Here is a 17,830-nt window from a genome sequence, read left to right on the forward strand (position 1 = left end):
GCAAAGAAAAATAACAACCTGATAATCAGGCTCCTGTTGGCATTAAATAGTCGTGAGAGTCCAGTGATCCAGGGTATTATAACTATTGTGTAACATGAAATATCCCCCAGTGGCAACATAAAATTCCTCCCATCTTTAGGAAGGTCATAGGGGAGAGCTCTCCTGATCTTCTGATGAGATCCAGTACCATTATTATCTTATTTTAGTCTTATACACAGTTATACACTCCTGTATTACCTAGGCATCTGTGCCTGCATGGCTAAGGTAGTTCTTAAGAGTTTGGTTGCCATTTATATATAATATTTGCATACATAGCTGAACATTTATGACAACAACACATGCAGTTAAAGGACTGACATTCTTCAAAACCTTTATTGACCAATATATCATCTCTTCTGTCTTGACAGAGTGCAGGCTTCTTAGTGATGCTCACAACAAAATTACTCTGAAAAGATGCAGCTTAAAATTGCCTCATGGCTGATACCTTCATTTTTGTTTTCATTTTGTTTTTTCGATGCTACAATATAGCATTCATAAAACTTACACTGTGAGTAATCTAAATATTTGTGGAAATTAACGCCTGTAACTACCTTTGAGCTGGGATGGCCCTATATCTTCTCTCTTTACCCTGAAATTTGCTCTTCGTTGCAAAATATGCATTCCAACATCATAAAAGGAGTGAAAGAGTGAGAATGGTTTTGGACTGAAGTCTCCAACTTGATCATTTCCAGGACTCTGGCAAAAAAGCATAGGCTGGACTAAAGAGTGAGTAATCATATCAGGAGAGAAAACCCAGCTTTGCACTTTATGGAATTGGAAGGGCCCGGTTACATCTTGCTCGAGTTCTGTCATGTGAATATCTCTATTCCACTTCAGTTGCCTCACTCTGTCAGGCTCTTGAGTTACAAAGCAATGAAACCGCCTAAGAGAGGCTTGGAATCACTTCTTTCAAACGATACAAAACTAATCTTTAAATCTACCAGGAGTATTTTTTCTTTTTTTTTCTTTTTTTTTTTTTTTTTTTTGTATTTTAGCTGCTAAACTCCTGTCACAGTGGAACTGAGGAAGAAAAAGCAAGATGGTTATCAGAATTGTGTGATATTAACTTCCATTACTTCACAACCTGCTGTGAGCAGAAATGCTTAGATGTAAAAGCAAACAGAAATCCCTGCCAAGAGGGAAGGTGTTCCAAATACAAGGGGTGGGGTTAACATCAGAAAAAGTGCCAGTTTGGAGGGGGGGAAACTGTGTGTAGGCTGTGCCATAATGAATGGTTATTTTTCTGCAAGTCACTTTGTACAAAATGAAAATATTTTCTATCTAGAAGTGATTGCAAAAAAACACCCCAAACTCCAGTTCTTTTCCTCTCCACTTGAAGATCAGTGTTTTTATCAAGGGAGCATATTCTCATTTGATAAAACACAAGGACCTCATAGTCATGACACCTGATACCAAGCACCTATTTTCTTTAAAATATTTAAAGTGGAAGTATTCAGGACTGTTGAAAGCAGTGTCCTTGTTCATCCAGTCAGCAATATGATATATTGCTGTGTTTGTTTCAAAAGAGAGCTTTCAGGAGAGCTCACATGACATATATATATATACATATAGGTCTCATACAGATACACCTGTAAGCACTCATTGGAAATGCTGAAATTCCTGGAACCAAGGAGGGAAAATTTCCTTCCACTGACAGCTGGGCTGACTCAATTGTAGGTCTTAGGACTTTTGTGTCAGGGCTGGAGGTTTCCTCCTCCTTAACTAAAAACTGTTCTTAAAATTGGAGAAGAGCCAACCTGAGAATATTAGAAGAGCAGAGAAAAAAAATTAATGACAAAAGAGAAGGGGAAACCTCAGCCCTATAAGTGAATGCCAGTTACTCTGCACAGAAGACACTATTAACTTCGAGAAGTTGGAGCAGTGAAATTTTTAACCTTTTAATAACAGAAAACAAGAGTGTGGGCCTTCATACCATCCATTTAATTCAGGAGACCTTGGAAAATGTATTCTAAAATGTACTATTTAACGCTGAAAGGAAATGATAAAAAATGGTGCAAAAAAGGTAATATAGAATGCTGCTTAAAAATGTATTGTGTTATACTTCCATATAAATGTTATACTGGAAAATCTTTGAGAGAGGTAGCCTGCCCTTTAAACCTTTAGGCATTTATGGCCTTAATTATGCTTTTCACCAAGATTTTGCATATTTAATATTTCCTTTTAGAGCTTTCAAGAGTCTCAGTTATTAATTCCACTGAGGATTTATAGGTCCTCTGAATATCCCTTAAGTATAAAGATTGTAGACTCATCAAATAGTGTTTTCTTCCTTTAAATTTTTATGATTTCTATATCAAACAGGCAACTGCAGTTTTAGAGTTGAAATTGCAGTATTTATTGCTTGAGGTTCTCTCCATCTTTCCAAACAAAAGCAATTCCTCCATTTCTGCACTGAAATCTCTGTCTTCAGATATGGTTACAGAGTGCAGACAAACAAGCTCCAATTCACTAGAACAGGCAGTTACTTTTCATATTGCATGGCCAAAACAATAGCATCTCACCTAAAGATGCTATTTATAAAGTGAACTACCTGAAATGGAGAACAGTGTTAACCAGAAGCCTATGAATAAGTCATGGAGCCTAATTTTCCGTTATTACAGCCATTGTTTAAAAATGCATGTCTAGCTGGGACTTTGTAATGATTTTGTATTACTTAAAAAAACTACTACATTTTTTTCCCCCCTCAGTGATTTTGTTACTTCTTCATTAACTTTGCTCTCCTCTACTGTTTGTTGGGCTTCTGAAAACCAATAGGACAAAAAAAAAAAAGAAAGATAAAAAAGAAAAAGTTTTTGTTTTTTTTTTAAATTGCCCCTGAGACTATCAATGCTTTAGATATTTTTATGCTTCTTTCTTCAAGTGCTTTTACCATGTTATGCCTTGGCATCCATAGCAAAACCCATTAGCTGTGACAGGTTAAGATGCCTCTGCAGGGCTTCACCACAAAGGAACTGAGTGTGTGCCAACCATTCTTCCTTACAATGTGCCACACCATCTCTCCAAAGAAGGCCAAATCTGTAACCCTGCCCTTTACTCTTCAGTCCTGTGGGGGAAGCTGCTCTGAGAATGTTCTCAATTGCTTGGTGGAGTATTTTCCAGTCCTGGCTATACCATGGTTTCACTTCATTAACTGATAGGCAGCAAGGACATTCCTCAGACACTCAGCAGATCTTTTGTCTGCAGCACATTGTTATGGGTTTAGAGAGTGCTGTTGATAGAAGACACAATATACTGATTAAATTGAATTTCACTGACTGTGGAAACTCCACAATCAATATGAGCCAACCTGTACTTGCATATTGTTGTCCTACTGACCAGGGAGCAAAACAACCCTCTCCAGCATTTATAAGTGGTGCCTCTGAGCTTATTTGAGCTCTTGCCAGATGTTGCCACATAATGCATGGTGGGATTCATATTCCAGATCCTGCATGAGGATTGTGCCTGAACCGAGTCCATTAATGGCGTGAATATTATCCTCACTTTAAAGAGTGGTTAGATGAGGCATAGGGAAGGAAACTAAGTGGTTGTAGGGAAACACAGACAGAGCTGGAAACAGAATAGGTTCAGCCTTCCTGAATCCCCATTCAGTTCCCTTACCCATCACTGTTCTCAGGCTTCTTGCTTTGAATGCCTCCTGTGAAAGGGTTCTTGAAAATTTCATTGCAGTGAATATTCAACGTTGAGAATAACTGATTGCAGAGACTTGGTTTCCACTTCTGTGGTTCCTTCTGGTAGCTCTGAGCTTCTGCTTGCAGAGGCCTTTGCTCATTCCTGCTGTTGCTCCTCTGCAGAGAGCCAAGGCTTTTGGTTGGAAATTCAGTGCAGCTACATCCTACTCTGGTTGATGGTGCCCCTGGAAGTGCCAGCTGCTGCTGAAAAGATGTGATCTCAGTCAAGTCTGGAAAGCATCAAACTTACCACTTTTTCCTAGTGCATGCCATTCCCTGAATAACAAGGAAAGCAAATGAATTGCTGTATCTGCCAGTCCTCTTTAACATTTTCTTTGCTTCCATCCACCACAATAAATTCAGATTAGGTATTGAAGCATCCAGTTGAATAATATCCTTGCTTTTAGTGTTGCATAATTTACATTCTGACACATCATCTAAGATTCCAGTACAGGCCACCCCACAAAGTACTGCAGAAATATAAAGAGAACTGGAATTAGGTTGAGATGTCACTTGCCCAATCTGAAATTTTGACAAATGTGTAATAGATAGGATTTCCTCTTTTGGGGAGGTAATTTTTAATTATCCATCCTACTAATATACTTAACTGCCTTTGCAACTCTAATTCTAACATTCTCACATTGCTAAGAATCCAGTTAATTTTAATTCCATTTTCTGAGCCCAACAGTGCTCTGTTACCTGCCATAAAGGGATTATTTAGCAGCTTTAAAATTCTATTGCAGGTATTAAGTTCCTGGACGTAGGCCCCGAAGTTTTTAAGATGGACAAGCCAAGCTGAAATTCATTAACATTTTAAGAATTACTAAGTTTAAAACAAATTTGAAAATGCTGCTGTGTTTTTAAAAGCAGCATCTATTTTTTTTTTTTTTTAGTATTTTGTAGATACAGCTTTTACCCAAGCCTGATAAATATCTATAAAGGAAGGGTGAGCTGTGCTAAAAGGAGGAGGAATGAAGAACTGTTTCCACAGACACTTGTAAAGCTGAGACTCTCAGAAGACTGATACTTTGACTTTACAAATGAGTATCACAAAGAATCGTTATGCAGAAATGAAATCTATTGTCTCTTTCTGAAACTTCATCCATCCCAAGAGGTGTCCTTGCAGGTCTGGAACCACTGCTTATACACCACTCTATTGTTTCAACACGACTTTTATTCTGAGAAGTTATTGTGCAAAATTGTGGCTCAGACAGTGTGGGCTTCCAGTGATCTCTTCTCATTTTCATGCTAAAGTAAAATTATTGCTTCTCCTTACTTCAGTGGATATAGGATAACCAAACCCTCTGAGAGATTGATGAGGGTTTCTTCTTCCCCATACAACAATCAGCAGAGTAGCCAAAGTCCGTGACAGTTGTTCCCATTTGTATCCATTGAGGACAGAGAGATGAACACTACACCTACAAGATCTTTTATTACAGCTGGAGGGGGGAAAGAAAACTGAAAAAAAAGGAACTTTCAAAGTTGTGGTTAAATTTCTAGGCTAGCAAAGATAAACCAGCTTCCGTTAAAATGGTTAAATTGAAGAAAAAAGATACAGGAGTCACTGAGAAGAAAAATGAGCAGTTCAGAAAGGACATTTCTTCAACATCTGAGGGAAAAGCTACACTTCAGTGCTGGAATTGATTGCCTGGGGACTGTGAAATCCTGTTGCTTGAGCGTTGCTCCTGAGGGGTGGTTTCCTCTGGGATGTTCTTTGGTGCCTTACGCCGAGCAAACCACGCTGTTTCTCTGCTGCTTTCCTGGGGCTCCCAAATCCGGGCTCAGGGTGGTGGTTCAGTTTTCATTGGGACCTCCCAAACAGCACAACTGAGATGGGAGGGTGCCAGGGAGAAGGTGTGAGTGAGCTGGAGACTGACTCCAGGTGAGGTTACTCCGTGTGGCCCAGGTGAATCTGAGAATCAGGTGAGGGCCTTGTTGGAGAAGGATGTAGAGCAGAAAAGGCTTTGTGACAATCCACAGGGTATGGTCTGAGGGGCAGGTAGGGCAGCTCACTTGACTGGTTGAGACTGAACTTGTACATCAATATGGACATATCCCGTGACTTTAGGTGATCTCACTCTGACCTGGCCTAGGAAAACATGAGCTCTAGCAAGTCAGCTTAATTATCCATATCTATGTTTACAGATAGAAAAGAGATATAAGAAACATAGCATGCATCCTTTGAATTACCGGGGGATCAATTAATTATTTTTAATAAAACGTGAGGATACTTTCGGATTAGAAATTTTTTTTTTTTATCCTAGTATTTTTCATTTAATGTTTAAAATCTGTTAAATAATTAAAAGAAAAAAAAAGGGGGATATGCTTAAGCACATTCTGCTGACAGTGCACTGAGTCAGTAGATATTTCACGGCCAGTACTATGGCTTGAATGCAGATTATTCATTCATACTTCAGGCACACTTGGTCCATGAGTCCTTAAAAGCATCAAGTCCATTTTGGCTCTGTAGTGCCATCTAAAAGTTTACAAGGTGCAAAGTGTTTCTGGAAATGAATGAATGCAGAATTGCACTTGAAGATCAGAGTGTCTGCTTCGAGCCCAACTGCCTGTGGGAAGAAACACTCTGCAGATGAATAAGGCAGAGGGAGTGGTGGGAGAGCAGCCACCTTTAGAGTGAATGGGTGAGGGGAACATCACCCACACATCACACATTTCAGTGAAGGTGTGGTTGAACCCAGAACCCGAGAGCCAATGGCCAAAATGTCCTGTTTTGAGCAGGACTTGGCAGCAGCAGTTGGTCACTTTGGGCTGGCTGGTAGTGGAGTATCTGCTCTGATTCTCCTTACTGTGTCTTGTATTTTATTTGTTCAAGTTTTTTCCCCCTTGGTTTGAAACTGGGGCTGAAGGAATGAATCTCTCCTCCTCTGCTGCTAAGGGGAATCCTTGTTTTATTCAAGCCTTTCTCTGCTTGGGAAACATCATCAGGGTGTCCTGCTCCCTGTCCTTCCCTCTAATGCAGCAGAGACTGCACAAAGCTGTCTTTGTTTCCACCTAGTCTGGGCTTTCAGAGAAAAATCAGTGGGGAAATCAAATTGGCCATTTTCATACAGTGCTATTAGTATTTAATCCTTTAGTTAAAGCTGGGAGTTAGGTGTGTCAGACTCTCCTGAAAGTACTAGACATTATTTTGTCTAAACACACGTGAAGAAGTAGAAATCTCAGAATTGTCTTGTTTCAGCACAGAATCATCACAGAATTGTTTGGATTGGAAGGGACCTGAAAGATCATCTTGTGTCAACACCCCTGCCATGGGCAGGGATACCACCCAGCAGATCATCCTTCAGTCTCTCTTATATTCTTTCATTTTTGCTCAGTCTTAATCTTCTCTTTGCTCTTCCTTTCTGAGAAAGCATCTCATTGGTTCAATGAAGAGAATTTGCAATGTTTAACAAAACATTTTCCTGACAAGCACAATAGGCAAAGCTGGGGTGTTTTTATTCCAAGATTTTATGGATTCTGATGTGCTAGACTTGTCAGTACAGAATCACTCCAAGACATGACACTACATACATATCCATACAGGAAATTAGTTGCATTTAAATAAAATTAAAAAAAAAAGTATTTTGAGCACAGTGTGGTAAAAATGTGTAAGAAAGTGGAGTATATTGAGATCCATTTCCAGGTTTTCTGTTTAAACATGAAGGATTTCACTGGCCTGCTGGCCATAAAAGACTGTGAGTTAAAGAGTCATTTGGCTACACTTAATCCATGCCCTGGAAACAATCAAGAATTGTTCCCCACAGTATATTTTGTAGTATTTTTGTCTTGTGATTGAGGGTAAGCTGCAGTCATGAGATAACTGGGTGCAAGTTCAATTCACATGCTAACTCTTATTCCCAGAAGAGTACTGTGGAGACATTATATTAAAACTTTCTGCTTTGTCTATACCTCTGAGCATTATTACCAGGCTCTGGAGATGTGTATGTACAGCTGCCTTCTGCTGGAGTGGAGTCTGTATCTGAGGCTCATATAGCCAAGCCCAAAAAAAGATGAATCCAAGAAATTTCTTCCTCTGCTTTCCTTTGTTCTCTAAAAATTCTTTATATTCTTTATAATAAACAAGACTTCATTCAAAATTCTCCAAGTACCTTGCAAGTCCCACTGCCACAGGCAGGTACTCATCACTCCAGTACATTAATCACTCCTGAAGTTGTTACAAGTAGTTTAGTTATTTCTGGTTTTAACTATTCTTTAAAGCAATTAATTAGAAATGTGCTAGATAGGGTTTTTAATTAATGAAGTTTCAGTGTTTTCTAAAGTTTCACTAAAATTCCTGTGAAAGAAAAGCAAACACAAGTATCTATTTTGGTTCCAAAACAGCCATCTCCCAGACGGCACGTGATGGCCATCTTGTTTACATGGTTTCAGAAGATAGCTTTGACCACCAGCCAGAGTACAACTGTTTTTTTACATAGTTTTGTCTGTGTTTAGCATGGTTTCCTTTTTACTGGCTGTGTGATATGTTATCTGTCTTCATTATTCCTTAAAGGCGTGCCTCGCCCACCAGGGCAAAATGCAAACTCATCTCAGCCCATGCAGTCAGGTGACAAAAATCGCTTTTGCAGTTTAGACATAAACTTCCTTCCACATCTGACCTTTTACTCTTGAGCAGGGAAGTTTATTGACTCCATTTCCTAGCAGTAGTAACTAGAAGGGCCTTCTTTTCACCAATCAATCCATATAATTTTGCGAAGAAACAGAGCGTGCTGGTGGTGTGATTGATTTACACGTTATTTATCTTTTTCTGCCCAGTTTAAATTGGTCAGCCTGATCCTATTCACATGATAAAAATCATCATGTCTCAAATTACTTACTCAATAAACTGTGGGTTTGTCTATTATTAGTGATCATTAGTGTTATAATACAGCATGGAAATTTAGAGCAAATTAACTACATATGCAAGCTGCTGGGCTCATCTGCAGTTAATCATAAGCATACTGTTCAAGTGGGCAGAGGATTTTGCAAGAATATTTCCAGGAAGAATTTGTGGGAGGAGAGCTAAATATCCTTGGGTTGTTATATTTTTTTTTTTTTTTCCACACCATAATCTTGGCCTCCCGAATGAATGTTTATCTGAAACACAGTCAATGACTGAAAGCACAAAAGAGAATTATAGCTCAAATTAAAACAGCTTCTCGTGCTGCCAATTCCAAGGCCCCGAGTTTTTATGACCGTAAATAATGAATGGAAGTTCCATGTTGGTGCAGCCCCCGCAGCCTCCCCTGCAGACCTGACAAGGCTCCTGCTTCAATCGTTCCCCTTTAATAAAGGCTATCGGAGCCCTGCAACAGAACGATGTGGTGGGATGTACAGCCTTGCATGTTATCTGATGATGACACACACACTGAGCACTGTGAGTTATCACTTCCAGTCACTATTATTTCCTATGAAAATAATAGCTTCCAGTCACCGTGGGTTGCTCTGAGATTGCCTTCATACTGATGTAGATTAAAAGCGAAGGGATTTTCTGATAATTACTGGTTTGTCTGGCACAAGAAGGCACAGATGGAGGGAGGTTTAATGTAAAAAGAAATCATTAGAAAACAGTCCTAGCTTTCTGCAGTTTGCAGTGCCCATTCCTCATCCTTAAATACCACTGCAAGCTTCAGATGGGATCTGGTGACCGGAGCTGGCCGGTCATCCTGGAGACGTGTATAAAATGATACAGCAAAGGTGCAACAAAAATATGCAGGAACTCAAAGAGTTCACACACCTTTGAGGTCCAGGTTTGTGAGCATGGCCATGGAACATCCACACAATGCCTCCTGGGACACTTCCATAGCCACCAGCCACAATGGGGGGTCCTGCAGGGCCAGATGCTGGTGGGGCTGTCCCTGCACCACAGGGCTCTGACAGGCCTGACTATTTCTAAAGGTACAGGCCCTTTTTGGTTTTGCTTTGCATGTTGTTAGTGAGATGAGTGAATCTGATGGGGAAAAAACACACCCTGGATTCACCAGGATTGCTGTGCATGTGTGGCAGGTCTGCATGCTCTTGCCTGGTTTTTAGTAAAGTCTTGTAAGAATCTGTCACAGCTGGAAATGTCCTCTCCAAAAACAGTGCTGTAAGGAGCTATTTCATGAGCTTCTGCTTAAGCCTCCAGACTGCAAGATCCACGTGTGTGAACACTCATTTTGAGATGCAAGGGTTTCCAAGGTGGTTTTTCTTTCCCACATTTTTAGTGCATCAGGGCTAAGGGCTTGGCTGTGCAGTGAAAGTGTCCTGCCACAATGCTTCGCTGAATGGCACTTCCCAGCTCACTTTGTTCCTCTTCTTAGCAGAGGTCAGAGTGAGACTCAAACTCCTATTTTGAAGGCACCAGGAGACATTTTAACTGCTCTGCCACCCCACCCCAAGAGAGAACAATAGGCACTTGATAAAATATCATGTCCTATTACATGTCTTTGTGTAAAACCAGAGTTTCAAACCTTTTTGTATGACACTTGGCTGGTGCAAGACAGCTTCTCCTACCCATCTAGCCATCCATCCATCCATCCATCCATCCATCCATCCACACTAGAAATAACTACCTTTGGCATACTTTTTGCTGCAAGTCCCAGCAGCTTGATTTCCCTTTCTCCATCCCATAACTGGCCACCTAAAGAAGAAATCCTGGCGGCTCCAGGGGAGAGGCCATGCCCTCTCCAGTCCTTGTTGGCAGCAGCTTACCTGTGCATGGCTCCTTGTGCTGTATGAAATATTTCGCTGTCAGTGGAGTAGGGAGTGTACTGATGGCAGAACACCAAGTCAGTGAGTTTTATCTCTGAGCTCCACACACACACAAGCACTAACTTCAGGTTTCACCCACAGACGGTATTTCTTTTCCCACAAACATCCCACTCAGTTGGGTTATCCAGCTCTTGGCTGGATAGGGGTTAGGGGGCTGCAGCAGGGAGGTGGGGGTGGATATTTGGCCCTTTTCCTGTGATCTCCTCTGGTGGAGCTGAGGGAAGCATTCAGCTGTACTGCTTGCTCTGCAGTGCAGATGGAAGTCCTCAGTTCGAAGCCCCCACGCACATGCTGGCACACCTGGATAACAGCTCTACCTGTTTACAAATTACCCCAATTTTCTGCTTGATTCAGCAGTAACTGCTTACCCTCCCCCGTGATGTAATTAGGCCTTCAGAGTTCATGCGTGCCTATTATGATCTCTCTTGTGTTTTGTCTTTTTTTTCTGTAGCCGTAATCATATATATATATATATGTATTAAAATTTCTTATAAATTGTTCAGCTAAATTATGCACAGTGGGCCATGCTAGCCCTCCATTAACATAAAGTATGCTAAACAACGTGTTTTCTTTCTGATAATTATGCTCTAAAGTACCAACTGCTTATTCTAGTGAATTTACCTTCCTTCTAGTTGTTCATATTTCTTCAAACTTTTAGCTGTCTTCATGGCAGGGCAAGTGCTCCTTCTGCTGTCAGTGAACCAGCCTAATTATCTTTCCTATTATCATCAGAACTTCCAGCTGCCTAATAGCCGGGCACTCAGTGTTGGAATGAACTATTATAGTCCATCCAGGATGGTTGTTGTCTGATCACGTAAAGGTCTTTCCATCAGTCGAAACAAAATATTGCTTCCTAACCCCATCAAGGAGTTTAATTGCACGATGCATGTAGCAGAGCTGTGGAGGGAAGGGTTTTGGAAGAGCCTGCCCGTTTTGCTGGCGTGCCTTCAGCATCTGTGCCAGCTCTGTCAGAGTGGGCTTGCAGGTACGTCCAACAGCCAGCAAATGTTTGACAAAATCAAGTTGTGGGAGCAAAGATCTCCTAGCCCAGAGCCCGCTCTTTCGTGGGCTCCTGAAAAGCAACTACCCCCCTCTGCAGACCTAAACAGCTGGATGAGAGTCCAGCTGTTGGAAAGCAGGAAACAACTGGGGTTAAGCCCAAGGAATGTTTCTCACAGTAATTTTTTTTTTTTTTTTGAGAGCTTAATTTTGAAAAATTTGGCTTTTGTCTTCAGGTATTCCTGGACACCTCAGACACGAGTATCCCATTTAGGATTTTCTAAAGGTAATTTGCTTAACTTCCTACGGGCCTTGTGTAATGAAAAAATACTCTTTGATACGGCGCAGTCAGCTTTTGAAGTGTTGCACAGCTTACGTGGCTAAAAATAGGTGAAGCAATTCTTTGGAAAACTGCTAAAAGCAATGGGTTTCATTTTACCTTAGATAAGGGATGAGTAACAACCTTAAGAAATTAGAACAATCTATTTCTTTCTTTGCCCACAAGATCAAAACAGACATTATCTTCAAGATACGAGCGTTGTTGGTTTTTTTTTTTTTAGTGGTGAATGAGCCAGTGGAAATATTATTATTCTTCATTATTTTTTTCTACCCTGAACAGGAATATCTGACCATAGAGAGTGTTAGTGATATTTAAGGGTACTCATTATCTCCTAGAAACTGCCCTACAGCACTATCTCAGCAAAAATTTGGGCTAGGAAAGTCTTTTTCTTTTGGTCCTCATTGTACTTCTCTGAAACCTCTTTTTATTCAGAAAAAAAGCAATTTTCAAAGAAGAGGGGTAGAGTTGTTTATAGTACACAGCCTTGGACTATTAATGAATGTTCACATGATTTGAGATGAGGAGAAAATAGTGTGCAACACACTGGAAATTACATGCACTTTCAGAAGAAAGAAATCTAGATCAGAAAGAAGCACCAAAAAAGCAACCAAAACAATCTTTAGATTTTCATAAAGAATTCTTTCAGACTACTTCAACAGTACCGGTGTAAGATTTATAATGAGGGTCTCTTGGACTTTTCATTTTCATGCAGTTGACTGAAACATTTTTAGCTTTTTATAAATTTAGGTCAAGATTTAATTTTCACTAGTAAGAACAAAAGCAGAGCTGTTCTAGCACAATGTCAGTTGCAGACACAGGAGGCTGAGTCCTACTCGAAAACATGAGAAAATAATATGGGTATCAATTTTGAATATGTAAAGTTGTGTCAGCGTGTGAATGAAGATCCAATTCATTTCTATGAAACTTTAGACTAATTAGTTTTATAATTTGCACAGTAAGGTAATGTAAATGTATTGCTGCTGCTTGACTTTTTCCTTAATCCTTTGAGTGAATATTTAATCTTTTTTTATATATTAGAATTAAAGCAACTTGGAAGATAGGAATAATTAATCTAATTATATGCCGATCACTTTAATTTCTTTAATGTTTTAGATAAAAAAACTCCCCAACTTTACAAATTGGTTTAGGTTAGAAAACCCTTTTAGAGGATTTTGTATTTCATCAGTAAGTGCAATTTAGAGGATACAAGCTCTGGAAGTGCAACATTAAGTTTACTGTTATGCAAATGGCACAGTTAATCCGGGAGCTCCCGGTGACCAGATTCTCAAGGTGTGTTTGATGAATTCATAGCTTGAATTTCAGAAGAGAAATTTGCCAGTCAAGGAAAATGAGCAACCAAAGAGCTTTAAAATACTGAAGCCTAGCAAAGGGAAATGTTGTAAAGAACCAGTAATCTGCTTATTCACTGTGTGGACTAGAGGACAACAAAAATTGGAGGAATGGATCTTGCATTGTCTACATGTAACAAGGGCTGTATTTTGCAGGGTGGAGGATAGAAAACCAATGTCTCTACAATGATGCTTCAGTGTAACTCTAATTATATACAGTATGAACATGAAGTTATGGATAAATTGAGAGCTATCTAGTTTGCATACATCTGAGCATGACATGCATATGGAGTGCTGACTGCTTAACTTGTGGAAAATGTAAACCCTGTACAGATCATCACAAGTGTAGGAGTTTGTATCTGTCCTATTATGGTTGGCTATTTTTAGTGACATCCACAATCACTTCAAATTCCCTGTTGATTTGAAAAATTTCCATTTTTTTCTCCTTTAACGTGTACGTCGTCCTCTTGTTTGTACAATTAGCAGCTTATAGCTAACTCCTTGGCTCTTTCCCTGCAGCCTGCTATTCCCTATTTTATGACTTTATCTTCTGGGTTTTTTGGTGGTTTGCTAAGGGAAATGAAAGTACTGATCATTACTGTAGAATTAAAAATAGCTTCTAACAGCTTAGCCCAAGATCCAAAAATAGGCTCTCTTCCGGCTTATCCTGTCAAATATAGTGGGAACCCTAGTAAGGTAACATCTGTGAAAACCTCACTCTGGGTTTGTATCTGCTTTTTCAGAATCTTTCCCTTATGTCTGCATAATGCAGTAATTTAAGTCAGATTGTTGATTTTTCTTGTTTCAGATCCTTTGCCATTGAGTTTTCAGGAAAGGTCACTGGTCTTCGAGACTTATTTTCCCTTATGATGCCTCACTGTTTTGTGATATATTTATATGTCATTGCTGAGGAAAAAGGACAGAGTAGCTATAGGAAATCTGTAGACAAATGCATACTAATATAAATGTTGATCTTCCTGTGCATGAGATTTCCATATGTCTTACCTAGTTTGGTGTCCTAAGGACTAGGAATTTGTCATTCACAAGGACAAACGTAGACTTTCCATCCTGTGCTGTTAATGTTAAGGCATCATGCTTGACTAGTGGAGAAGTGCAAAATGTATTGTGGTGGCCAACCCAGCTGGACAGACTGTGAAAGAAAATAAATACTTCTCAAATAGGAATACCTTTTTCTCACCCCACTTCTCTGGTAATGGCTGTGACATCAGGCATAAAGTGAAGAGGTAGGCACTAGTCTAAGTTTAGAGGCCTGGAAGTGCACTTCTTGAAGCCATACAAATATTTTGGTGGGAATTGTCCATACCAAAGTTGGGAGGCAGAAGAGTGTCTGAGGACATGCCAGGGCAGAGGCCTGTGATGACAGAGAAGTTTTTTGCACAAACATTGATTCTGAAACTTCTTGTAGAAATTCTGTGTGTTTCTATGGTTTTGTCCATGAGGAGACTGAACTTCAAAAATATTTACCCAAAATGCTAGAAGCACTGCTGCAAGTCCCAGCACTTCCTCTCTCCCACGTCTTTATTTTTCCTACAGTTTGACAAGTTTGCTTTTGTAGTTTACCTGTGTTAGTACAACACAGAAATAACATGGGCTTTGCAGAGGCCTCTAAGACACAACTGCTGTTTATTTTCATTTGTGAGCTACACAGATGTAGAAAAAAATGAATTCTGTGCTTATTTACTTTATTTTCTCATCAGTCAGCTGGGCCAGGATCCTTTTGTAACTCACTGCTTGCCATCTGAACCTGCGAGTCCTCCCGGTTTTGCTGGCCGTTGAAACCAGCTAATGCCATGACTGGAATTGTTCTGTAACCCATCCTGTCAATGTCTATTGTGCTCTTCTCTCAGTTTAGCAGGTTCCTCTTTCATCTGCCATGGCTTTGCTTGCCTCTGTGAGCCTTCTTGCGTTATATTTCCCTCTTCAAACACCTGGTGTCATTGTTTAGTGCCTGGGAATTTCCCACTCTCCAAATGAAGTTCCCTGCAGAGAAAAATAGTTCTTAGCTTCATCATAGCAGCCATTCAGTCAAAGCACGTTAGTTCAGATTAACACTATTATTGTCTCTAGCCTGGTAAGTTGGTGTTAAAGGCCTTATCAGCAGCAGCAGATATGCAGAAGAGAGGTAGATCATTTTGTAAAGTAACAGCTTCCACAGATCAAGGAATTCTCTGCATCATCATTTTAAATGAATGTATCAGAATTCCCATGAAAGCTTAAGAAAACAGTAAGGTATATGGCTGATATGACTCCTGATTCAATTCCGTGGATCTCTAAAGGAGTGTCTGTAGAACTATGTCAAAGTCCACTCCTTTTAAATTCTGTAGGATTTTTCTGTGAAAAAAAAGTGTGTCTGGTAGGTCTCCCTAGAGCAGGTTAATGTTTGTGTATTGTCACCCTGACTGAACCCAGCATGGGAGCTGAAGTGGAGCAGAAATCAATGAAATAGCATTAGGATGCAATTGTCGCAAATTATCAGAGAAGAAAGGAGACAACTGTAATTCACGAGAAGTAACACTTTACCAGCTGCTCTCACTAAGCATTAGTTTGGTGTGTTTTCAATTTCAAGGCACTTTCTCTGGAAAACACTTGGTCCATAATGACCATTATTATCACCCTCCTAAAATTTGTGGAATTTAACCTAAACAAATTCCTCAAAGCTTGCACTTAGTACGGATGTGCTCCATCCTGTTCATCCCCAGCTTCAGTGGCGCTTGTGCTGTGAGGATTGTTCTTCATTTTGTGAATATTGTATCATTCCCAAAGAAAGCTGCTACGAGCTGCTGTACAAACACCCTGGGTTTAGGCATCAGTGTCTCTGTGTGCCCTATTTCGCTCATGGTGCCAGGCAGGACAAGGTCACTGCAGAATTTCTGTGGTGGCCAATTCCCTTCTGTTTTATAGGCAGTCATCACACCCAAGGTTTTGTTACACCCCTGTGACAGCCATAACTGTGTGGTCACCTCTTGCCATCCAGCAGTCCTTTTCACTACCAGTATCTTAGATTTTACCCTTTCTTTGTCCTGTTCACTGTCAGGCAAATTATTGGTAGAATGCTATATTACTTCTAAAACCAGACAAATATTATTTAACTAGAAAATACATTTTCGCCCCATGCATACTGGGGGGAAAATCTAAAATTTTAAAACAAAATCTGAATTTTGTAGGTTACACTGATAATTGTCTCTCTGATGCAATGATAATTGTCTCTCTGATGCAATGTAGTGTTTGCATTTTGTCATTCATCAATTTTGGGGTTTTTTTTCAAGGGGTAGGATCACTCAAGGGGCTGGTTATGTCTTTCATTTCCTGGTTATCCAGTCAGCTCCTGCTCATGCCAGCAGGAATTGAAAGCTGTTATCAATATTGAGAAGAGGATTTATGTGAGACGAGAATGGGATGTCAGTCAATCGCCTCATAGCAAAGCATTCATATCCCAGTAACCACCTCACAACTATCAGTTTGTCCTGGGGCTCAATAGGGGATCAAAGGCTAAATCATCACCAAAGCAAAATTAATCTCCATGCCAGGTCAGGATGGAAACCCGTGAGGAATGTGCCCACGTGCAAGGGAATGTCTGAATAACTGTGAGAGTTTTCTTTGAGTGTGCTTTTGTTGCAGCTCTGCTCTGAACAGGACACTCGAGTCAGTAGGTTTGCAAAACTGCACCAAAAGGACATTTATTTATTAAAAGTAATATGCAGTTTGTTTTATATCTGATTACAAGCTCTCCCTGCACAGGAATGAGGCGAAGCCTAGTACTGTATCAGGAAGGCTGGGGTGAAGTCTGGTTCAGTAATCAAGTTACAAGGCACTGAGACTGTAAAGCTGGGGATCAAGCAGTAAATTTGGTTATTTACAGTGTAGAAAAGGATAAGAATCACTGGCCATGGTAAAAAGAAAGAGATTTGAGATTTGAAGAATTTGGGTGATAGGTAGGACTAAAGAAGCCAAGGAGCAGCCCAGACTGATGTGGGGGGGAGTGATGAAGAATCTTATTTGAAAATGTCATTGCCTCCCAGCTCCCTTTCTAGGCTGCTGCTTTTATGTCTGGTCAAATTTATCATCCATCTCCCCTGATGTGAACAGGTATGGGGAGGTATCTCTACCTTCCTATCTGCATCTTACTCTTTTGTTTTAGGATTTCTCCCCTTTCTTCTCTGTCCCCATAAAAATCAGTTGTAATGTCTACCTCCCCAGAGATCCAGTTTTAAAGGTCCTCCAGCTACAACTTTTGTTCCTTAAGACTTTTGATATTTGAAGAAGGCAGAACCTTGCCAAAATGGATCACCTTCATTTTATATAGTGCATGCCTGTGCATTACAAAATGCATGTGCAGCATCTCTGCATCACTGTCCACACCACTATTGATTATTCTTGAGGATCTGATCACAGACCACTTGATTTAGGTTCCCTTTTTCAATATATATCCTCTTTTATGAAGCCTACTGTTTCCCATCACTTTCAACCAGGTTTCTTGTGGTCTTCCTTTATAAATGCTTCAATATATGCATGTAATTGCCTTCCTATTGCTGGGGGAAACTTTGTCTCTGCAAAACCTTCGGGGTTTTTGTTTGTAGTTTCTCTGTTTGTGATACCAGAAAATTTTATTCCTTAAAGTACAAAATTTGATCCACTTCAGAGAAATG

The 17,830-nt window shown here is 40.1% G+C and overlaps 1 protein-coding gene across 2 annotated transcripts in view; it reads left to right on the top strand.

The window, feature by feature from the left end:
• Positions 1–17,830, top strand: part of WWOX (WW domain containing oxidoreductase) — a 492,462-nt gene that overhangs the window by 382,194 nt on the left and 92,438 nt on the right. The window contains exon 9 of one of the 2 annotated variants that reach the window (XM_064670920.1): positions 11,711–11,760. The exons of the other annotated variant lie outside the window; for it this stretch is intronic. Within the exon in view, the coding sequence (XP_064526990.1) occupies positions 11,711–11,758 (48 nt within the window). The 3' untranslated portion in view covers positions 11,759–11,760. The remainder of the gene's footprint in view (positions 1–11,710; positions 11,761–17,830) is intronic. 2 annotated transcript variants of the gene reach the window in all.

The sequence above is a fragment of the Pseudopipra pipra genome, chromosome 14, assembly GCF_036250125.1.
Source record: "Pseudopipra pipra isolate bDixPip1 chromosome 14, bDixPip1.hap1, whole genome shotgun sequence".
In the NCBI taxonomy this organism is placed as follows: Eukaryota; Metazoa; Chordata; class Aves; order Passeriformes; family Pipridae; genus Pseudopipra; species Pseudopipra pipra.